General features: G+C 41.6%; 1 protein-coding gene across 2 annotated transcripts in view; it reads right to left on the bottom strand.

Annotated features, from left to right (window-relative positions):
* TMEM255B (transmembrane protein 255B) overlaps positions 1 to 25,328 on the bottom strand; it is a 68,229-nt gene that overhangs the window by 25,183 nt on the left and 17,718 nt on the right. For both annotated transcript variants that reach the window (XM_064711997.1, XM_064712082.1), the window contains one exon: positions 12,994 to 13,083. In XM_064711997.1, coding sequence (XP_064568067.1) covers positions 12,994 to 13,083 — 90 coding nt within the window. The remainder of the gene's footprint in view (positions 1 to 12,993; positions 13,084 to 25,328) is intronic.

Below are 25,328 nucleotides of genomic sequence, written 5' to 3'. Positions count from 1 at the left end.
AACCTCAGGCTTAAAAACCACTGTGACCCTGAAAGGAAGTCCAGGTGCTAGAAAATAAAGTCATGGGCATTATGGAGAGATGATTGAAAGACAGAAATTGTAACAAAAACAAACAATTTTTTTTTTTAATTAAGGAAGTTGGGAAAGTACAGTTATGATCAGGAAATTAAATGCACTACTGGATCTGGCAGTGTTAAGTTTACATTGATTTTGATCATCTTAAAGGTCTTTTCCAACCTAGCTAATTCTACCATTCTATGATAATCCCTTCCTATTTCACCTTTTGACCATGCACTAAGACAGTTTTTTTCTGGAATTATTGGTCATAATCAAGGTCATAATCAGCTTTTGAATCCAAATGTGTCAGTTCAGTTTCACTTCATCAAGTGGGCCTCCAGGCCTTTCCATTTCTTCATTTCAGCCATTTTCCTCCTCTGTGATTGTTCCTTACTTTTTCTGATGTTTTGCTCTCTTGATACCATCACGTTGACTATTGACATGGGAAGTCCTAGGCTGCCAGGGTGTGCACAGTGCATGCTGGGTGGGATTTGGAAGGGAGAATGCCAAAAAAAAGTGAGCCATTTCTGGACTCCCACAGCCCTGTGTGAGTGCAGCAGCCCAGCTCTAAGGCCATGCTTCTGCCAAGGGCTGCGACCGACCCAAATGGCAGGAATACATTTTCAAATTTTTTGCTATTTTTTTTCAAAATGTATACAATAATTAGGAAAGTATATTAAGAAACTTTAAGCCCTAGAATAGTGTGTCTTAATTCAGTTTCTACACGTTGCCCATGCCTTACGAGTCAAGGGCTCCCACATGTACAGCTGATCAAACCCTTCAAAGCAAGGCAGAGTGAGACAGAGACATGCTTCTGTCCATGCCATACTGCTACTGTAACTACAGCACTTTAGTGATCCCCTGGTGCAAATAATACATCCCCAGTGTTGTTTAAGCACCTCGGAGGCAGCCGCCAGGGTATCTGGTTACATTCTCTGGGTGAGGTCACGCCATGAGAGCAATTCCACTGCAGACTGCAGACAGTGCTTACCCTTCTTGCGCTTCTACATCTGCCTTGCATGAATTTAAGAGCTGATCTTCTTCTAGAAATACTGCACTCCAGCCTAGAGACCCTGCCTATTTTGTCTGCTATGCTGAAACAACCCAACTTCAGTGCTGAAAATAGGAAAAGCAGCTGGTGGGGCTTAAAACTTTACTGTCACAAACCAGATTTACTTCACATTTCCAGGGGTTCTTTTTAGAATTTCTATTTAATCTGAAAGACTGGATCCTACTGAATCCTCTTCTCTTAACATTTGTTAGCAGCACATATTCATTTCATGTCTTTCAAACCAATAAAATATTCAGAGTACCTGTAAACAGTCATGGCTGAAAACCACATAAATATGCTTCTGTCTCACTTTATATTTCCTCACTGATTTTTTATTTATTTCTACTTTGCAGTGGTAGCCTTAGTCTTACTCTTCTTTATTTTGGTGAGGTTTGTGCTCTTGTAGTACTACTACAGTCAAATGAAAAGCCTCCAGATGCTGGAGCTGCCCCATTGTAGGACAATGGGCACAGACAGGACACTTCCCGATGTGGACTGACAGGTCTGTTCTCAGATGGATACAGATCTATTATGAGAGGTTAAGACCTTTTCAAACAGGTGATTTTCCCTCAATGACTTTTGGCCACACTCTCCGTGGAGGTGGGAGGAAAGGCCTGTCAGCCCTCACAAGCAGATGGAGTGCAGAGGAAGAGGCAAAAGAAATGGGAGCTGACTCCCCTGCACATTCCCAAGGAGGTTCAGTGCTTGCAGTGCCTTTGGCTGAGCAGGCTTAGGTGCTGGTAGGAAGGAAGGACGTGTGTGCAGAGGTGCTGAGTGACACGGTGTGTGTCTGCTTGGGCGCTGCTGCTCTGGCTGCTCTGCGGATAAGGCCACCCAAGGCTCCAGTGAGGAAGCCTATTCCTGCCTTAATACAGCAAATCCAAGCCTGCCTCTGCTTTTCTTTAGTCAAGTCTTGCTAGCCAGTGTCTCTCAAGATGAAGCTATAGACCTTCCCACAACACCTGCAATAGCTATGTTGTGTAGTTAAAAACTTAGCCTTACCACTGGCTTTTACACAAGTTTCTAATGATGCAATTAGCTGATACTATTCAAGGCTATAATTTTAGTTATTGCTTGATGCAGTTAGGTATTTAATTGCTTATTATAGTTGATTACTTCCATTGATTACATTACTTTGATTATAGGGTTTGTTATACGAACTGATTGCTCAGTCTTGATTGTAATGATGTTGTGCCGTGTGAGTAATTAACGTTTCCACAAGAATGCAAGAACTGTTTATTCTGTTTCTGGTAATGTGACTCAAATACATGAAAAACTGCTCCATCTCCTTCCTATTGCCTTAATGCTATCACAGTTGTAAGAAATCACTGAACCACAGAATATTCTGAGTTGGAAGGGACCCACAAGGATCATCAAGTCCAGCTCTTAAGTGAATGGAATGATCCCACACAGGGATCAAATCAACAACCGTGGCATTATGAGCACCATGCTTTAACCAGCTGCACTAATCTCATATAAATCTCCAAGTATACTACTGCAACAAATGTAATTTTGGAAGATACTAGCCTTTAGGCATCTGAAATACTGAATATCCTGCTGACTGAAATGTACAGGGGTTTAATTTATAATGCACTTTTGGATTTGTTTTATAGCAAAGAGAAGGAAAAGAGGCTGCACTAAATACACTAATTGAGCAATATATAAATATATTGAATATCTACATCTACAGATAAAATGCTGGAGGCTTAATAAATATTGGTTTTGTGTTGGTTTTAATTTTCAGGGCATGGCACAACATATCCCTACTATATTTAATTAATGTAATAACAACTTTATGCATGACATTTTTATGTTAGCTATTGAGCAGAAACCAGCCAGAAAGCAGCTGTTTATGCCCAGCAATTTGCCATGAAAGCTCCCTATCATTCCTGTAACAGGGAGACCCCCACTGCCACGTCAGCCAGGCTGACTGGCCTCATCCAAATGGGAGGAACTGAAGGACTGGGATCCAAAATTCAATAGAGGAGAAAGCCCGTGAGAGAAACCTCAAGAGGAATGAAAAGACATGAGTTTTAAAAGTAAAATAGTCTAAACAATTACTGAAATGGTTCATGAATGCCCAGACTGCTCAGGTACAATTAGCTTTTCCCCATCTCCACTGGCTTGTCATTTTGAAGCTCACATGCATTTCAGAAGATTTTAGAAATGTAATACATGGTGCTCAGTGCTCCAGAGGAGAAGTCACTGGATATACTGATGGCTGGGAATGTAGAGAGAACTGCACTGAGCTATACAAGAAAACTTTGGGCAGATTAGGTAAAAAAATTTCTTAAGTATGTTACCTTCTTGGAATTCATCATAAAAGACTAAATAAATATATTACAAGTGTGAAGTTCCATAATCTAGCAGCAGTGATGCAACACATTTTAATAAGCTCTTAACAGAGCCATACATAATCATAAATCAAAACTTAGTTGAGTACCTGGGAACATAGTTTCCATGGATGTTACATGCAATTGAATAATCATCCACCCACAGAGAGAGAAATTCCTGCTCTATGATATGATTATTCATACTAATCGTGGTTTCTTCTTAAAGGGGAAACAAATAAAACCTTTTGCTAGGGCTTATTGCAGCATACTGAAACACTCTTAATTACACCCTTAATTTTTACTCTAGTAGAATTTAAGGACTTCAGATCTGTGTGAATAAACAATGCCTTTATTTTTTTCTTTTTTTTTTTTTAACTCCACTAGTTTCTGCGCTGGGCAACTGAAAACAATGTTTTTCCTTTGAGAAATGATGAAAAAACTATAAAGTATTTTTGCTTCAATCTGAAGTCTGCAGGTGATTATTTTCGTTCCCTCTATATGTCTGTGTAGAAGCTTTGAAATTTTTTCATAGAAAAGAAACATCTGTTGTTAGTCTAGAACCATTTCTGAGAATAGGAAACAATAAAGGACATTATCTTCTGCTGGCAGCCCATCAGAGTGAGGTAGATTAGCTTTTTAGAACAGACTGCAAGCCCTTTGCCCCAGTCACCCACCTTTCTGAGGATTAAAGTGTAATTAACTTGCTTTGTACACTTTGCATAAATTCCATCATGGCCCGTGCTTTGCAAAGTAAGGAAGCAAAGATGGAAGTAGACAATAAACCTCCCCTGACCCAAGCTGCTATTCTGCATTGCTGAACAAGTTCTGCTGTCTCTGCCACTCACCCGATTGCTGGATGTATAGCAGCCACACAGATGCAGAAGCCATTATCTATGTACAAATGCAGAAGACTATAATCTCTGAGAACTAAAGTACCGGTGTAATTTTAAATTTGGATCAAATCCTTCTCACTTTCTCGTATTATTTCTAGCATTAATAATATGATTATTAATATCAGTAAAATGTGTACAATTTCCCTATCCTATTTCCTTATTTCTGGAGCTGATTTACAATATATTCAATGGAATTCATCCCTATCTAAGTACACTAGAAGCAAAGCTAAAAGAAAATAATTAAACCTTCAGAGTCAAAGAGATTGGAAATGCCAGATTTGTTACAACCCCAATGCACTAAAAATTCTGCCCAGTTGTACACTGACATTGTGGTCTCTGTGCAACAGGATCATGCAATTAAATGGCAGTGGCATTTAACCATTAGCTTTCAAATATTCAAATGCATTAACATTTTCGCAAAGTACCTACTCCCATTTTAAGATAAAAGAACAGTCTTCCTCCCTCCATATTGCATGTAATTGTAGAAAGATGTTCTTACTGCATCTTCACAGAACTCCTCCCTCAAAGCTGCCTTGCTGTAGTTTGAATGACTAAAGCAAAGGCATTAATGAGAGATCTCAGTTTGGGCTGTTACAGCTCAAAGAAGGAAGCCAATGGATGGGTGTCAGGGGGCTTTGGAATCCTGGATCAATCCTTGGTTTTGTCAGCAGTGAAGGCATTTGTTCTACAGTGAGGCAGATGGGAAAGGAACCCAAACCCCTCTTTTCCCTTCTTATCAACAAGTGAATTCCTCTTTGGTATCCAAACACAGTGTGTGTGCTGCCTAATGGTTGAGATATTTCTGTTTGGTTGGCAAAATACCAGCCCTTCTCCCTCAGGAGAACAAGTCACAGCAGGAAAGGAAAAAAAGGATTTTAAAGAATTTGCAATTTGGCTAAACCTGAAAGGAATTTCGGGGATTAAAAAAAAAAAAAGCACTGTGTAAACTGGGAACTTTGTCCTTGCCAGTGTGAGAGGCTCTGCAAACTCGAGGGGGAATCATAAGAGGTTCTCCAAAAATAAAAATGGTTGCCATTATTTTTCTTGCTGCAGAATATCTGGCAACCATAATGCACACTACCAGCTCCTCTGTAATGTCAGTATATTTGGGCTGTATACATAATACCTGTCTGGAAACACAGGAATATCAGATTGCAGATTTGTGGGTACAAAATCCCTTCATCTGTGTTCTAGACCAGAAAACATTAGCAAGATGACAGTTTAGCTGACAAATCCCTGGATGCATCCAATATATTCAATATATATGTACTCATATATATATATATATATATATATATATATAAATATATTGAATGTATTCATCATTGGGTTGTCTTGTATGTTATCCAATATGTGAGGAATAGTGGTTTTAGTAGCGAAGTTTTTAAGTTATGTTCATGTTAAAGATTGCATTTCCTCTGTTGATTTGAAGATCAGCAAGCCTAGATCAGAAATATTGATAAATGGTTTTCAAGTGGTTTTAGTCTATCAAATCCTAAACATTTTCTAGCAGAGGACAAGTCCTGGCACCACACAGACAGGTTTTACAACAGGCAATAGAGTTTCTACCTGCTGTAAAAATAGTTCACAGAAGCCTTCCTTGAAGACCCTGCTCTAGAATGACCTCCTGAATAACAAAGCCTAAATAATTTCATCCCAAGACATATGCTTCATGTTCATAACCTCTGGTAATGCTTTGTAAGATTACACAAAAAGAAGCTTGGAATTCAGGTATTTCAGTGATGGAGGATTATCCATAACCTTGACAAAGCTGCTTCCATAATTCATTATTATCAAAACCATGTCTGCCCCATGGTTTGAATCTCTTTAGCATTGACTTAACTCACTGCACTTCTTTTGTTTTTGTGTGAAGGACTAAAAGGCATCTGCTATCAGATACATTTGACTACACAGATACCTTAGAAAGGCCATGATCAATTTACCTGTCAACCTTTTCTATGTTAAATAAAACAAATCAATCTTCTGAGTACTTTTTCTAAAAGCTGCCACTTCAGATATCAGATTTTTCTTCTCCAAACTCTTTCCAAGTCAATCAGGTCTTTGGCAAAGCAACAAGAAAAACCAGAGCTGGAATCAGTAATCTAGCAGTGGTCCCACAGGCTATTCCTATGTTGCCAAATAAAAGCCAGAGACCAAACTCCACACAGTCCCACCTCTTTGCTCACATCAACACAGCTTAGCATTACATGTCCAGTTCAAATCTGGCTTCAAAATAGCTTGTGGGGGTGGTCTGAAACTCTTCTGTGATGTCAGTACCTTCTCTTCTAGCAGATGTCCTTCTGACTTCTGTTTTCAGGCTTTTGCTTATGTACCTCTGACTAATTTACCTTTCACAAGACTGGACACTCCCAAGCTATGCTGTGCTTCACAGGGAAAATCTATCTGAGTAACAGGAACAAAAACAATAGTACAACAGGCTCCAAGCTCTTCAGGCCCTCCAGGAAAATTCTTTTTCAAAGTATTTGCCTTTTGATTTAAAGTATAGTCAACTGCATTTGGATGTGTGAATGGGGTTGTCTTGCAGCACAAAAGACAACTCTTGGCAGATGGGCTTAAGCTGGTTGCAAGAATCCTCCTTTGCTCCATCTCTTGAACTAAGTTCATAAAAAAGAATTAATCCCACCCTGTAAATGGCTGGTGCTCTAAGAATGCAATCTGTGCTTCAGTGTCAGATGCAAGGTCTAATACTAGAATTAATACTGTGGGGCAGTTGACCATTGTCATCAAAATGTATAGATTGCAAATTTAAGCACCCTGTATTTAGGAAGTTCACATGAAACAATGCTCGGTGGACCATCAACATAAAAATCACTACTGAACTAGTGCTAGTTTTCAGTTAAAAATGTTTAGTACTCACACTGCTAAAAGAAAAACACAACTGCAAAGCCTTTCAGGGAATCACAGAATAGTTTGGGTAGGAAGAGACCTTTAAAGCTCATCTAATAGCAATTAACATCTTCAGCCAGACCAGGCTGCTCAGAGTCCTGTCCAACCTGACCTTGAATGTTTCCAGGCATGGGGCACCTACCACCTCTCTGTGCAGTCTGTTTCAGTGTTTTACCACCCATGTTGTAAAAAATTTCTTCCTTATATCTAACCTAAATTAACCCTCTTTTACTTTAAAACCTTGTCCTGTCACAACAGGCCCTGCTAAAAATTTTGTCCCTATCTTTCTTATAGGCCCCTTTAGGTACTGGATGGCCTCAGTCTGGTTTCCATGGAGCCGTCTCCTCTCCAGGCTAAACAACCCCAGCTATCTCAGCCTGTCTTTGTAGGAATGGTGGTCCATCTCTCTGATCATCTGTGTGACCCTTCTCTGGGCTTGCTCCAAGGAATCCATGTCCTTTCTCTGCTGATGAGGACTCCACAGCTGGATGCAGCACTGCAGGTGGGGTCTCACCCGAGCAGAGCAGTGGGGCAGATCACCTCCCCTGACCTGCTGGACATGCTGATTTTGATCCTTTTTATGGTATATGCTGTACCATGCTATTACATTAATGAGTCATACAAGATGGAAATGGAATTAAAAGTAATTAGGTGTAATTTTGTCTCATGTGGCAACATAGAGAACACAAAATGCACTTAGTGTTGTTCTCCGGAGAATCTACCTAATTTAATTCCAGTGAGAAATTATTCTTTGAGTTGTGTTAGACATGGAATAAAACTATTTGTTTTTTTCTTCAATGGGAAGGCCAACAGGCTCGCTCAGAACATTTTCAAATGGCTTTTAGAGGATCTGGCCCACAGTGTGCAAGACTGTGGCCTGTGTTATGTGCCATGGGCTTATGAACCACCCTGTAGTAAAATGCAGCAGCGACCAACAAAGCTACCAGTCACCCCTGCTGCTGTCCTTGCCTGAGTGTCTGTAACTGCATGAGAAGCTCCAGAGATGGGAAGGGGATGGATATCCTCGGTCATGGCACGTGGAAACACCGCATGTGGCTGCCAGCTCCTGAGGGCACACACTGCAGCACTGGCATCCTCTGGCCCAGGCCTCAGGGAGCAGCTGGGAGCCCTCAGTCACTGCTGCGAGCCCTCAGTCACTGCTGGGAGCCCATGGATCACTGCTGGGAGCCCTCAGTCACTGCTGGGAGCCCATGGGTCACTGCTGGGTGCCCTCAGTCACTGCTCGGAGCCCTCACTCACTGCTGGGAGCCCATGGATCCCTGCTGGGAGCCCTCAGTCACTGCTGGGAGCCCTCACTCACTGCTGGGAGCCCATGGATCACTGCTGGGAGCCCTCAGTCACTGCTGGGAGCCCTCACTCACTGCTGGGAGCCCTCACTCACTGCTGGGAGCCCATGGGTCACTGCTGGGTGCCCTCAGCCACTGCTGGGAGCCCATGAGACACTGCTGGGAGCCCTCAGTCACTGCTGGGAGCCCTCAGCCACTGCTGGGAGCCCATGAGACACTGCTGGGAGCCCATGGATCACTGCTGGGAGCCCTCAGCCACTGCTGGGAGCCCATGGGTCACTGCTGGGAGCCCTCAGCCATTGCTGGGAGCCCTCAGTCACTGCTGGGAGCCCTCAGTCACTGCTGGGAGCCCTCACTCACTGCTGGGAGCCCATGGGTCACTGCTGGGTGCCCTCAGTCACTGCTGGGAGCCCATGGGTCACTGCTGGGAGCCCTCACTCACTGCTGGGAGCCCTCATTCACTGCTGGGCAGGGGTCTCTGTGTCTTTGCCAGGGAACTGCTCTTAACACAGAAATCAGCAGATCTTCATCACATAGAACATGTTTATAATATAGCTATTTGTTCACTAGGTCTGCATGAACATCCCCCAGATCCAAGATTCCATTTTCCCATTGCCTTGTCTCTGTGCCTCACAGAAAGTGAGTTTACATAATGCGAATCTTAACAAACAGTATTTTGAGTTAATAGATATAAAGAAAAGGCAAATATTTCAAGTTTAATTTCTAAACTCCCAAACCAGTAGGTAATTACCTACCTGATATACTTTAGCAGTCCACAAGCTGCACTTACACCATGTGGGTGAATACCTGAATCTAGGAATGTTTCAGTATCCTCTAGTTCAGCTAAGTTCATTCTCAAGTTCATTTCAGGGCTTAGCACCTGATGACATATTCTTTTTTAATAAATTCCTTTAGCCATCACTGTCAAGAGGAAGAAACTATGTCAGCTGAAAATGAAATTAAATCACTGTCACACAGAAGTGGCTTTGAAGAGGAGAGGAACAACTTAACACTGCTTGGTTTGGTGTGCATTTTAGATGTCACAATGGACAAGTAACTCTGCCTTCCAGAGCACCCAGCTTTTCCTTCACAGAATCACAGAATAAACTCGATTGGAAAAGGCAATTTCTTCCCTTCACACCTGGATTTCTTGCTGTCGGCTATTTTAGGTTCCACCTGGAGCACAACTGCAAAGCTAAAGATCATATGGCAATGGTCAAGGCTTGCAGTCATGAATAGGAGGTCATAGCTACTGCAGAGAATGAGTAGCTGTGGTGGGACAGGGAATCTCCCTGTGTGGTAGGAGGACACTGTTGAATGATCTCCATTAGAACAACTGGACTATCCTCATCCACTAAATAACAAAATGTCTGAAACAAACACAAATGCACATAAATTCCTTTAATCACTACATTTTTCTGAAATAACATCACTACACTTTAATTTCAACTTTGATTTATTTTTCTTGATTTTGGTTTGGTTGTTTTTTTCTTTTTAAGGTGAATTATATCTGCATTATTTCTTAAATAAGCTACTGCTATTTTAAATCAAGCTACATTTCCTTCAGTGTTTTTAATTTTATAAATGGTGTGATCCAGACCTTTCTATAAAGCAAAGTAAGTCTTAAATAATTTAAGCATCTCTTTTCTGAAGTGTATCCATTTCCTAGAAGAATTTTTGTAAATTTCATGCCTTCTTGGGAAGGAAATAAAACAGAGGAAAGTATTTTATTATTCTATTCACAGTTTTATAAAAGCAGGAGAAAATGTGCAACAATAATTGTCTCCATTCCACTGCAGGCACATACTAAGAAAAATATGCAATTATGTGATTTGTCCTCTTCACATCCTTTCCAGCTCAAATGAAGCTAAAAATAAAACAAAAAAGGGGGACACATTTCTTATTCCAAATTGATGTGAAAGATGCTGTATTTGTAGTCAGTCTGAACACTGCTTGGCTTCAACTACCATTTCTCACAAAAAGTTGATGGCTTTAGTATAGACACCTGCTCTGACATTGAATTTGTCCTTTCCATGACTGGAGGACAGTTTACTCCAACTCTTCAGCAGTTATGCCCCAAAGGCAGTGGACAAAATGGCAACAGCAAAAGCCAGGACTGAAAAAAGCTGGTACTGCCTGTAGGGAGTGGACTGAATGTGATGTTGCTGCTCTTCCTGAAGGAAATGAGCTGTGATGCAAAGAGGATGTAACACAGTGTCAGTGACACTGTAGTCTGCATGGCACGTGTTCTTCTGATAAAGCCCCACCATTCCTGTAAATTAAATTGGGAGCACACTTACACTATCATCCCTACAGACCTTCCCGGGTGTGTTAGTCAGAGAAACTTGGTGATGTACACCTTTACTTCACCTGATCCTATCAAGTTCCTTATCAGACAGAGGAGAATGAGTTGAAGGGAGTATGATCATGCTGAAATGCAAATTAGTTTTCCAACAAATAGTGCTACTTAGTATTTCTTTGCTCTGTCATAGGTGAAAGAGACAACAAGATACAGATGTGACAAACAGAACTAGGCCCAAATGTAAACAACTGGTCATGGATTTCCATGAAGTCTGTCATGATGTGACTGAAGCAGGATCATGTTACTGTGTTGTACATCTCCAACACTCCTGGGAATGGATGGATGGTGACCAGCCCCTTCCACCCTCCAGCTCTGCACAGAGGATGCAGTCATATCTAGTCACTGACTTACCCAGATACAGAACTGCACTCCAGATTGTAAAATGCTTTTTTCTTGGGTAGGAGCAATGACTTTGTGCCTTGGTGTTCTCCTACTGAAAACACCTAAAAAGGTGTGAGGAGCAATGGCTGTGTCTGTGCTTGAGACTGAGCACACAAACTGTCCCCTGACACAGGATCTCACCCCAGAGAAGCTGTGTCTACCCTCAGCAGAGGGGGGCTGTGGCTGCACAGCTGCACTGCAGTTACAACATGTAAGACTGTACAAGTGCCATGTGAACACTTCCTAATGATCACATTAAATCAGGACAGAAATAAGTCAGGTTCCTGGGAAATTACAGAATCACAGAATCCTCAAGGTTGGAAGAGACCTTCAGGATCATACAGTGCAATCATTAACCCTAAATCACCTTTACACCATATCCCTAAGTGACATATCCAGATGCCTTTGTGGACTTCCAGAAATGGTGACTCTGCCATCTTCCTGGGCAACTTTCTCCAATGCTTAACTACTCTCTCAGTGTCCAATCTGAACCTCACCTGGCTCAAGTTAAGGCCAGTTCTTCTCAAACTTGCAAGTGGGTCATGGCATAAAAGACTGACCTTCACCTCACTGTAACTTCCCTTCAGATAAATAACCTCTGCTTCTCCAGACTAAACAACCCCAGTTGCCTCAGCCTCTCCAGGACAGGTCCAAAATTTCAACAAGTGTCAGTGGTTTTCCAGGGCACAACCACTGAATGTCCTGGAGCAGGGAATCTAAATAGGAATTTGCTTCCCTCTGCTTTTAAGCAGCTTCCATGGAAAGGCTCCCTGGGCCTTTGCTAATCAGAACAGTTAAACCAGGTATCATTCAGACCAGCTACAGGGTAAATCCAAGAAAAAGCAGGCCACTTTGGCATCATGCAGGGTCTGCATACCACAAAACATGACTACAATCCAGAGCATTTACCCATGCTCACATTGCACACCTCAGCTTTTTACACCAATAGATGTTTTTTGTCTTGTGCGATGCATATGAAGCTCTGAAACCCACATTTGGTTTAAAGCCCTCTTCAGTAACACTAAAATATAAATCAGTTTATAACTTTTTGCTCCAGGTGATCTAAAGCCTAATTATTCTGAGGTATTTGCTAACAGAAATTCAACAGGGTCTCACTGATGCCAGTGGAGTTATGCTGCCCCTCAATGAACATAAGCAGAAAGATGAGCAGGCTCGTGGTATTTCATAGCAGAGAGAGCTTGTATACTATCATGCTGTATTATTTAGTATACTCCATCTGACCTCTAATGTCTGTTAACACATATGACTACTTATTTCCTGATGATTTTGGAAATCAAAGCTCAATTAAATCTAGGCTTTTGACTGATTTTTTTAGGTATTCTATCACAAAAGATAGAACAGCAAACAACACATTTCTAACATATAAACTAGCATATTCAAATCCCACCAGGTGAGGGTGCTCATCACTGGTTGCATTCCAAATCCTTACTGTGCCCTAAAAGCCTTTGTACAACAGGAAACAAATTCTGGTAGTGGTTGAAATGTCTTCCTTTTCTAAGCAGATACACCTTTTAGCATGCCTTTCATGACATCATTTTATATCACCCTTCTATTTGGAATCTCCACCAAGATCTATCAAAACCCCTAATACACTGCTAAACATGAACCAAAAGAAAATATATTCCTGCTAGAAGTGACATATATAATCAAAATTGAAAGATGACAAAATCAGTGCACTTACTATGTGTCGTGCTGCAAACACTCCATCAACTACTGCACAACAGAAGGCTGCCACCACACCAAAGCTGATAAACACAATGGAGGCCACCAGCTGAGAAGAGAAAAACAGATTGAGCAATCTTTTCAGTATAATTCCTTAAATAAAACAATTACACTAGTTTTTCTAGTGTTCTGAAATGATGGTTCCTGCTGCTGTAACTCACTTTAGATCATGTGTCAGGATGACAGTCATACACTAATAAAAAGGCAGAAATTCTTGATGCTGAGTTGACAGCCCATCAAGCCTACTAGAAAAGTTTTAATCTTTCAAGAGAAAATTAGGCCAGCTGCAAGAGTTAAATTCAATGGTGATTTCTTCCAAATCAACTTACTTAATAAAACAGCAGTGCTTCCACAGGGACATAGTAAAAAGTCATCTTCCTGCTGGCTTACATAAATCTTTGGAGCTTTACTACACGGTAGTATTTCACATCAATAGATAAAGGCATCTGTAGTAAGTTAATAACTAGCCTGTGAATGATCAGAAATCCTTTATTATCCCAAATAGCTTATGCCACAACAAAATCAGAGATTCAGAGGACTGGTACCTGTGGCAGGGCTGGGGTGTGCTGCCTTGGCCCCCACCCTTGTTGGAGTTTCCAGCCTGGCCCTCAGTCTCAGAGTGGACAGAGCAGAGCCCAGCAGAGCTCAGTGAGTGTCCCAGCTGCAGCACAGACAGCACAATGTCTTCATCAACCTACTAGCCATAGCTTCTGACCTCCTTCTACCTCCCAAACTGCTTCGTTCATTAAGCACTGTTCATTCTCTCTCCACAGGACTGCAGATGATGCACAGCTGAAGCTCTGGCACAAGCTGTGGTGGTATGGAGGGCTTGGGGGAAAAGGCTGTGCAGGCTGGGCATGCTGAGTCCCTGCTCTCTGTGCTGCAGCTCTCACAGCAACTGCAGGGCTAGAACAACCCCAGACACCATGAGCTCCTGCCCAATTCACTCTGGAGAGAGCAGAGCACTTGGAAAGAATGTGGAATGCATCTCCACCAGGGACCAGTCAGTGTGCTGCTGGCACACACTTCTGGCTTCTTCCGAGGCCACATCTGAAGGGTGCAGTGCTGTGAGCCAGGTGAGACAAAGCCCTGAAAGACCAACTGTGCACTTGGCAAGGCACTCCCCTGGGTTTGCTAGCCCTTGTGCCATCAGATGAAGGAGAGAACCTGACAGTTCTTCCTCTCCCAGATTAGAGGATTTTGTGATGTTGGGGACTCTGCACCCAGAATTTGAAGGAGTGAGTTCCTGCAGGTGAACCTAATATGCATTATCTGGCTGTGCTTTTTAATATAATGTAATGTATACTACTCATGTCTCTGGCATTTTCTCAGGCAAAGTCCCAAGAGGAACCCTTTGAAACATCCTATATGTTGATTTTAATTTACAACAGTATTAAGTCATAGTTAATAACAACAGCAGATTTAAAAAAATTCTTGAAAACTGACAGAACAGCATTCATTTTTGATAGGGCACATGGAAAAGGGATTCAGTTAAGAATGTGGAACCTTTTTGTTATTACTAGTTATTAAATGCTCCTTCACAGCATGTATTCCTGAAATGCCTAGATACAGATTACAAAAATAGTATTCATAGAGTTCATATATCCTTTTGCCTATACAAAATCTGCATTACCTAGATGCCATTTTCAAAAATTTGTAAGGCATCACTAACTGACTTGGAAAATGGACTCTTTAGCTTATGTTAGGTTAAGAATAGTACAATGTGAATCCTCCCAGGGGATGAGGCATTGTTGATTTTCTCAAAAATATTTATATTGGGCAGGTAAGAAACTACAATCATACAAGCCCACAGCTTGGATGCACAGATCAAAGCAATATCACCCACATGGAGGTAAGAGCTCTCGAAGAGTTCACAAAAAGTACACTTAAAAGCAGAAGAATCACAATGCTTTCTGACACACTCCTTAAATCTCCCCTCAGCTCATGTCTCATACAATCAGAGATGAGCCAGCACTGACATAGGGATTGCTGTGGAATTGGAATCCTCAGCATGGGGAGAAAAGGGGCACACACAAATGTGGCTGAGGTAGATGGTACTGGCTGATCTTGGGAGCCTGCTGCATTCCCCCTGCAGCCAGCTCCCTCTTGCTGAAACCCTAGGAAAACATTGCTGGCTGCATCACACTTCAACCTCTGCTTCTCCAGAGTGGAAGGTCATGTCCCATGAATCTGGTTGTCTAAAGATCTTGGCATGCAATTCATCAGATTGAGAAGGCTGTGGACTCCTATCACTGCAGGGTAGAGGGCTGTGCTGCCCTGTGGCAGCTGCATTTGCTGTAGATCCTGGTCTCTTTATTTGAAAAAGCAGCAGTGTTTAAAAGTTCTGATTAAGTCATTATTGTCTGATACCTCTATCTTGTTTTTCAAGTCATAGCAGTCAATCAAATAATTAGTGGGCTAAGTCAGGTGTTTCCAAATTGCCTGAGCTCAAGATGAATTTACTGGAAGCTGACCTCAAGGTGGCTTTTCATTTCACACATGAACAATTTATTGATGATCTACAATCCCCAAACTAACATTTTCCACTCATTGAGATAGCTTAAATCACCTAATGAGTGTGCTGGCCTTATCAGTTTCACCATATAGCCTTAGGAGACCACATAAAAAGGTGCAGTAAATCACAGTATAGAAAGGAGCTATAGAAAAAAGCTGAGGAGCTTTGCACTCCTCAGTCATGTTGGAGATCATCTATGCTTCCAAGGAATTGTGTGCAAGTCAAAGGTTTACAGCCAGAGCCTGCTGTTCTTATCCATAACTACTAGCAACTACTTCAGTGAGCAGTCCCTTCAGAATCCATTTCATTTCATGACTGAAGTAATATTTATCGTGATGCCAAAGTGGCAGAACATGACACTGAGAGCTTTTTATGACTGAAACTGCCTTATATACATTTGAATGACAAAAGAAGTGATAGTACAAGAGCACACTAAAAAATTCCTTAAGATAAAATTATAGATTTACATTTTCTCTCAAATCTCTCACTGCTTATTAAGAATGTGAAAAACATAAAAAACCAAGTACAAAATTAATTACTTCTGAAAATTGCCAGGACAACCAAATGAAGAGCTGTTGTAAATTCAAAAGCTAATTTTCCGGAGTAGTAGGTGATTGGTGGAGCAGTAAGTTCACAAGCCTAGGACTGTCTAGAAAGAGAAGAAATGCAGCTCATTTAAAGATAGAGAATGTTTGCTGACAGGTATAAGAAATAACACTTTAAAGAAAATAAATACTGATCCATCACATCATCTTATCTCCATTTTCAACAGCATTATGTTTTGTCAGGACAGCTATTCATTATTTATAGCAATATATTTGAACAGTTATTCAAGAAACAGTTTTGCTTTCGCTATTCCATTGATGTGCAGCCAGGCTTGCACATGGTATGAGGGAGTTTTGTACACAGTATTAACTAAAGAGCTGTAATCTATCTTCAGCTGTGTCACAGAACTATGAAAACGCTCTAAAAAGTAAAACTAGTGAAAGGCTGGACTGCTAAATTCTTGCATACTGGCTTCTTTCAGAAAAGACTTCCATTTTTTTTCAGAATTTACCTGTCTTGGAGAACCTCCTGTCCTTCAGCAGGTATACAACACCACTGCCTGCACTATTACCCTCCTGCACAAGTGAGAGTAGTGAAGGCAACAGGGGACACACAGTGGCCAGAGATGCTGGTCACAGACTCTTGTCCAGCTGCCAGAAATGCACCTGGCACAGGGAGTTGGCAGCTATGTATCCCACAAGGATTCCCATAAGAGTTGGCCAGAGAGCAGAGCCAAGAGGATGTTTGAGTTTGATGAGGCCAGCCCAGCTGCAGGCACACTCTCTTGTACACACTGCACTCAAACATGCACCTCAGGTCCCCAGGCACACTCTGTGCTGAATGACACGCTGATGGTGCTACATCCCTGGTGTGACACACACAGACTGCAGCCAACGTTTGCCAGCAGACCCACCCAAACCCACGTTGCTCCTCAGCAGAAGCACATGCTGGCTACAGGCTGGCACCTCTCTGGCTGTTTCCAACAGCCCTGTGGATACTTCTGGGAGCTAGCTACACTCTCAATTCTGGCACATCCCTGGTTTCATCATCATTCTAATTTAGCCTCAACCTATCCTCAACCAAAGAGCACAACTTCTCAGGCAATGACAGTCATTTCTAGCACCAGATGCTGCGTGACATGCTTCCTTCTCTTGATCCAGACCAAGCAGATCTGAGACTGAAAAATGCATGGAGTTTTGTTCTCAAAATCACCTCGGTACTGGACGCAGGTTGCATTACATCTAACAGACTTACTTCCCTCATGCTAAATGGCTACTTCTGCATTGCACAGCCTCCAATGTCTCCAAGCACTGAGCTGTTCATCAAGCCTCCCTGGGATTCTTTTCCAGGCAGAGAAGGAATCAGAATTATCCTGACTGATGTAAATTGACAACCACTGCCACTCAATATTTTTTGCTCTAGAAAGTCAAGTTTTTGCAAAAGGGGATGTAAATGTTATGCCACAAGTTTGGAAAGACCTTTTTTATTCCCACACAGGTTCAAGTATTTGAAAAAGAAATTAATGGGGCAGTTTATTGTAGGCTGCCCTTAACATTATATTTCTCAAATTACAGTTTAATTCTGTGGTCCTTTTTACTGGTTGGATTTCACCATGTCCCTAAGATCAGAATTGTAGTCTTAAATAAATCTGCTGCACTTTTTCAATGGGGATGATGTAAGAGTAGAAGTTTACAAAAACTCATATCACAAATCCAAAACAGAGAATGATTTTTCACCCTGGTGCAACCAGGGAGCTGGAACAAACAATCTCAGCCAGGAGCTGCATCTGTTACCATGGTACCTCAGCAGGTCTATAGATTATTAGCCTGCAAAATTAAGACAATTAAACTCATTGCATTGCATTGTATTTCAGATGCTGCTGTCAACTAAGCACTGCCTGTCTTGTGAAATGGGCCTGTATGTAACTACTTTAATTGTGAATTAATTTTCTCTAATTTGGAATGCCCTCTCCTGTGCGGCTGCTTCTCACACAACAGTCAATTCTTTTTCCTGCCCTTAGGACAGATGTTTTGCTGCTGTGATGAAAATGAAGCACAAGCAAGACTCCTACAGTTTTCACAACTGAGATAATTAGGAGGTTTCTCACTAACCAGGTAATATGCTCCACAGTTTATGGCCTGACAACATACTCTTTCCATAGACTGGTTCTTAAATAATGGCATGGCTGTAATTGAGGCTCTGCTGGAGGGTTGTCACACCACAGGAGATGGGATCACATCATGTTCGTTATTCATTAATGTCAACTCCAGTCATAGCTGTGCGCTGGTTACAACCACAAGAATTCATAATGGTGAAAGACTTTCATGACTGCCCAAACTATGTATTCTAGTTCCTAAAGGAACCCTACAAAAATCTGGAGAGGGACTTTTTATATGGGCCATGTAGTGAGAGGACAAGGCGGAATGGCTTCAAACTGAAAAAGGGAAAATTTAGATTGGGTATTAGGAAGGAATTCCTTACTGTGAAGGTGGTGAGGCACTGGAATAGGTTGCCCAGAAAAGCTGTGGATGTCACATTCCTGGAACTGTCCAAGGCCAGGCTGGATGGGGTTTGAGCAACTTGGCCTAGCAGAAGGTATGCCTGTCCATGGCAGGGGGGCTGGAACTAGGTGATCTTTTCAAGGTCCTTCCCAACCTAACCCATCCTGTGATTCTACGATTGTGTTGTCATATGTTTAGATTGTCTCATCGTTAGATCAAGTGACCAAGTTAGAAACCTATGGCCTTTTCACAGTATTATCACTGTTGAATTCAGCAAGCCCAGTCATATTGTTCAACATTATCAGCAAAACCAAAGATCTTCAAATCAGATTTCCTTCCCTCTCTCTGTTGTAAATAGCACCTCAAGTGCTATAGACTTGAGCCTGTGTGATTGCTTGCTCACTGCCAACTCAAAGGGCATCTTCTACTCCAATCCTTTGGTTCCCTGCTGTCCAGCCCTTTCTCCTGCTCTCTGTCCCAAAGGGCTGCATCCCTTCATCCCAGCTCCTGTGCCCACCCAAACACACAGAAAGCCAGTGAAATTCACTCCACAGGCAGAAACTATTGATTCCCTCAAATTAGTTAAATCAGAAGACTGCAGAGAGAGATGAGCACTATATTCAGTGCAAATGAGAAGATGACACCATGTAGCCATGACAGAAGGGAAGGAGGCAGAAGTGCTGACAGCAACTAATAGATTGTTCCACCTGTTTCATGTAATTTACAGTCCTAGGGATTATCAAAGTAAAAGCTAGGTTTTAGCTGTAATGAATAAATCATAAGGACAGGGGTTATTTTGTTGTTTGTGGTCAAGGAGACTTTTGTTTAACTGCCTGTGAAGAAGTCTGCTGTTTCCCAGTATCGTGTCAGGTATAATTAGGAAAAATAGCAACATGAAAAGGCCAGTTGGTTTAACACAGGCAGGAGAAAAGTCCCATGAGACATTTAAGCAACCTCACATGCATAAAAAGGTCGAATTAATTAGATAAACAAAGGGGAAAGAATACAGAAACCACATGAGAGGTATAAATTATTATGCCAAAGAGAAAGAACAAGATCAAAATCCACTTTCAAAATCAAAGTGGCATTTTCGTTTGGAAAATTTATCTTTTTTTTTCCTTTCCCCACATCCTGAAGGGCAAAACTGTGAAAGGCAGGATTTGCAATATCTTTTGTTATACCTTAGGTAGTCAGAGTTAATTTTTATCAGACATAGGCATGTAAAAAAGTTGGCACATTGCTTTCTCTTTTTCTTTTCCAGTGGTACTGCTGCTCAACTTTTGTAGATATTTCAATATTTTGGCTACACACAATGGCAAGGGACTGTAGAAGTATCCAAGGATGGGAAATATGCAGCAGGGTGACTGAGCAGTTCTGGCTCTCCCCAAGCCCAAGCAGGTTTATGCAGCACAGCTGAGTAAGGAAAGAAAGGGTGTAGGAAAATGTTCCTCACTCAGGGTCACCAAATGTGATGGTGTTTGCAGGGGTTCCAGGACAAGGGAAGAGATGAGAATCTTGACTCCATGTTTCAGAAGACTGATTTATTATTATATATATTATATTAAAATAAAATTATATACTGTGTTTTGCGGAGATAAACAAAACTCTGCAACTTTTGTGAAAGTTGTAAAGCCGGTATGTTTATTACAGTGCTGGAGGCATGTGGGAATAGTTCTCTTGAAATGACATGTGTACCTTTGGGAACTCTAGATCTCTTATATCTCCCTCTCAAATACATATGCATGCAATTTCACAATAGGTTCATACATATTCATTCTACTGATTTCGGTGACACTTGCTACTAATTCTTCAGAAGGAACTCCAGGGTCCGGTTGCCCTGTTCTGTCTGCCCCCCCTCTCCCAGCTTTATCTCTTGTCTTTGGCTGAAGCAGTCCCTCCAAGCACAGGCCCTTCAAGAGAACAGGCAGTCACACTGAACAGCAAGCTACAGACTTAACTCAAGGATGTACATTCTACTTAAATCAAAATATATTTCTATCTGGGAAAATTTCCACTCTGCCTCAATTAAACTATACTAAAAGCATAGAAGAAAGGATTTAATCAGAAGGCTAGCAAGGAATAGAAAGGAAAGGAATGATAATAAAATCTTGTGACTGCTCACAGCCTCGACACAGGGGGTTGTCATTGGTCATCAGGTAAAAACAACTTCACATGCTGGGTAAACAATTCTCCAAATCACATTCCAAAGCAGCAAGGCATGGAGAAGCTGAAGATTCTCAGCTTCTCAGGAGAAAAGATCCTAATGAAAGGATTTTCCATAAAATATGTCTGTGACAAAAGGGAGCACAGGTCCTTAGCCTGCTTACTCCAGCTCCTAAAGGCACACACAGACATCTTTAGGACAGGGTCTACTTTACTGATCAGATAAACAGACTGCTCAAGTTGCTGGGAACTTTCCTTGTGCCACTTGCTGTGGCAGCTTGTTGTGGAAATAAGGGAATTGAGCATCTGAGCACACTCACACAGACCTGAGGTTGTGTGATGGCTGTGCGGGGTCCCACGGCAGGAGGGCTCACCCAGGGCAGGAGGGCTCACACATGGAAGGAGGGCTCACCCAGGGCAGGAGGGATCACCCATGGAAGGAGGGCTCACACATGGAAGGAGGGCTCACCTAGGGCAGGAGGGATCACCCATGGAAGGAGGGCTCACCCATGGAAGGAGGGATCACCCATGGAAGGAGGGCTCACACATGGAAGGAGGGATCACCCATGACAGGAGGGATCACCCCATGGAGGGAGAGTTCACCCAGGGCAGGAGGGCTCACACATGGAAGGAGGGATCACCCCATGGAAGGAGGGCTCACACATGGAAGGAGGGCTCACCCATGACATGAGGGATCACCCAGGGCAGGAGGGCTCACCCATGGAAGGAGGGCTCACCCATGACAGGAGGGATCACCCATGGAAGGAGGGCTCACACATGGAAGGAGGGCTCACCCAGGGCAGGAGGTCTCACACATGACAGGAGGGATCACCCAGGGCAGGAGGGATCACACATGGAAGGAGGGCTCACCCAGCCAGCTTTGCTAGGTATTTCCCTTTAGGGCATGAAAGCCCATAGTTCAAAACTATCTCTAGAAAAGTAGCATGGAAACTTTTTGCCCTAACATTGTACTGTCCAAATAAAAGCTTGTATGCTAGTTCTAATAGTTCCCTGATCTAGGTGTCTCTGTTGTTTCCACCCTCAAGAAATGTTGTCTTGAGCATTAATCCTTAATTTATGCCAAGGCATTTGCTTTACTCTTTCTATAATTCATCTTGTCTTTTTTTTCTAACTTGAAGAACACATGAAGACACAGTTTCTGTGAAAAACATTATATGAAATAAAGAGAAATTTTCATATATTTTTGTCTTCAAGCAATGAAAGATTGGTAGGAATTCAATCAATAGCCATTATGAAATATGAAACAAAATTACTGGGAAAGGTTACCTGATTAATACATTATTTCTTCTCTCATAATCTAATATCAGCTACAAAACCAGACTTAAAATAGCTAGGAAATTATTTCAAATGGTTTTAGCAAAGCAAATCTTTACTAGAATGACCAATCTACAGAATAAAAACCTATATCAAGAAGCTTCTGTGCACTTAAGAATTTGAGACTGGAGTCACCATTACATTGCAATCAGAGAATGAATATGATTTATGTGTAAATGAACACATATTAAATTCAAGCTAATTCATTCACTGATGAGTAAAACGCTTGTCTTGATTCAGTTAAAAATGCCATCACTGATGATGCACTATCAATTCTCCTGGGATTTTGGTGGAATCTGATACTTCACTGGAGTCCAACAGATATTATTAAAACAATTTTCAAAAAAATGAAACAGAACTGAACTTGCTTTACATTTTCTAAGACAAGAAAGAGAAGGAAACAAAAAAAAGGATTTTTTTTTCCTGGTGCAGGGTTAACTTTATTATCCATAGTGCTCTTTTCAGCCTTCACAACATCTTAGAACCACAGATCATCCTGGTAACCATTACTGCAGTTCCTGATTTCTTTCTAGCAGCAGCACATCTCAGCTTCACTCAACTCATTCAAACAGCACTGCTGTATTTTGTCCCAAGTCTGAATAGGTCCAACCCCCCTACTGGCTGACCTTCTCTACTTCAAGGAGGTGCACTGCATATGCCCTGCTCCTGTGTTTTCACTCCTTTTAGAGAGATTTTTTTAAAATAGCTGCTGAGATCTTATTAAAATAGCTGCTCTACTTTTCTTCCATCCCATTAAATCAGGTGTGTGATCAGCTCCCTTTCCTCTGTTTCAGACTCCTATTACATAGGGCAGCACTGGGGCTTCTCAGGGCAGTTCAGTCTAGTGTGCTTTTGCAGATAGTGCCACTCTCTGGCCACCCTTACACAGAAAAGAGAAAAAAATTCATCTTGATTCACAGCTGGAGAAATGCTAATGGTTTTGGAACCAGTTTAATCAAGTCTTAATCCAGTAGGCGCTTCAAACTGGTAAGAATTCCCCTTTGCAAGCATCAACAAAAGCACTTAGATAAGAACAGTTAAAAATTATTACACACTTAGGGACATCAAATTCACTCTAAAAGAAAAAGCTAAACACAGCATTAAAGGAAAGGGAACAAAAGTGAAACAAATTTAGATTCACTGATTAACAGTGCTGACATTATAGGAATTCATCACATATTTCTTTTTATGGATGCTCTTTTATTGCTTAAGCTGGAACAAGGTCATTTCATCACTTAAACAGCTGTTCTGGGTGGTATGAGAACAATAACCCAAAAATATATAGCATACTGTGTGTCATAAAAGTTTATGCTTCCTGATAAAAAATGGTGGAATTTACATAGATCGAGACTGTCAGAGCTGATGTTTGAGCAGCAAGAACTGTTTATACACCAAAGTCTCTGTTTTGACAAATCCTCTTTCCCTGAACAGTAATTGCATGCACACATACTCTTTATAGAAATGCATTAATTACAAGGTTTTTTGGTGGTGAAATTCTACCTGCAGGGTCTGGAAGATTGTATCTGTCCATCAGGGATGTCGGCTATTTAATTTGCACTAATTCTTCCACAAGAGGTTCAGAAACTGCCTGTCCTTTCCACAGGGCACAGCCCACCTCACCTTCTTCAACATGCACACACCAGAAATTCAATTCCTTACTGACACTTTCTATCCCGTGCTCCTGCTTGCTAGGAAGAGTAATTGACATCTTCATTGTTCCACAAACACATTTCATGGGTCATCAGGTTTACTTTTGTTTTCAGCTGTGTGACAGAAATGCTTTCATTACCTAAACAGCACAAAAAAACAAACTGGCAGTTAAGAAGTGCCCTATTATGCCCTTAATCCTGTGTGCTGTTCCCAAGCAAGATCTGAAAGGAACCACATCCCAAAAGACTGCCATTTAATAAGATAGAGAACTTAAACTGACTTTGTGGCTTGAGTCTCTGACTCTAAAGAATGGTGACAGCCTTTAAAGACTTCAGTATTGGAAATAAGCTCTGGTGGTGGAGAGACATTTTCATTCATACAGGTATGCATCTTTCTGTTTCTACTGAATTTAAGCTTTCAGAAGCAAACTAAAGTAATTCCGGTTGCCAAGGAAGCTCTCCAAATAGAAACCAAAGAATCTCTTTCAAAATTTCTCCTTTTGTAACCAACATTCCACTTCTGTCTTCCAGAGAGGTGAGAAACCTGAGGTGGGTAAGGCCTGAGACTGGTACAACCAGTGGACCAGCAGAGGGCTGTGTGGGAGGGAAGAATGCAGTGCTGGGCTGCAGGTGGAGGTACTTGGTGGCATCTCCAGCTGTGTCAGACACAGCCCTGATGATGGAGCACAAAGATTGCTACACACCTGACTGTGCTTCCCATTACAGCTTTGCCAGCTGAAACAGCCTGGCACACATATCTATGAAGAGTGTAAAAAGCACTTTGCAAAATAAAGACATAATGTGCACAGTGGCATAGACTTCTTTGTCATTATTACAGGTATTTTCCAGGACATGTCAGCTGTAAATTCATAAATGTACATGTGTGAGCATATATTACAGGTTAGGTATTACATGTTTATAATTTCATAATAGATTTCTATATTAAAATATTTATATATAAATAAATATTTGCATGTCTAGCTGATGAATCTGTGCTGTTAAAATCTGAAAGCATACACATGTAATATGAAATGCCAATCCATAAGGAACTAGATCAGGGAAGAGCTGAAACACCTCCCACACTTCCTTTCATAAATTGCACAGTGAAAGCATCTATTTTTGAGGCTTTGAACTTCAAAATTCTCCAACACTGTTGGGAAATTTATGCTATCTATCTTCAGGCATTTAACTTGCTGACAACACTTAGATGACGGTTTCACACCACAGTGAGTTGATATAACAGATTATTCCTGGCAAAAGGGACAAGTCTAGTTCCCTCCTTCCACAGATTCCTCTCCACCCTTACCCATGCAGTCCCACCAGTTAACTTGTGCTGTGTCTGATGCTCACTTGGCTGTGAACCTTTTTCCTCACTTAACCAGTGCAGAGTATTTTTAGCCAGGGCAGGGCAGAGGAGCAGAAGGAGTCAGCAAGATAGAGGAAGGAGCAAAGGAAGGAAGATAAAAGAGCTCTTTGTGTCAGTGGGTATTTACATTTATTATAAATTGGAAATCCTCACATTAAGTGCACAAGGTCAAAGAACTGCATAAAGAAATCCAAAGTATTTTACTTGGTCTTTATTCAT

The sequence above is a fragment of the Zonotrichia leucophrys genome, chromosome 1 (assembly GCF_028769735.1).
Source record: "Zonotrichia leucophrys gambelii isolate GWCS_2022_RI chromosome 1, RI_Zleu_2.0, whole genome shotgun sequence".
NCBI lineage: Eukaryota > Metazoa > Chordata > Aves > Passeriformes > Passerellidae > Zonotrichia > Zonotrichia leucophrys.
Note: the sequence above shows the minus strand (reverse complement) of the source record. Positions and strands in the feature narration are given on the sequence as shown.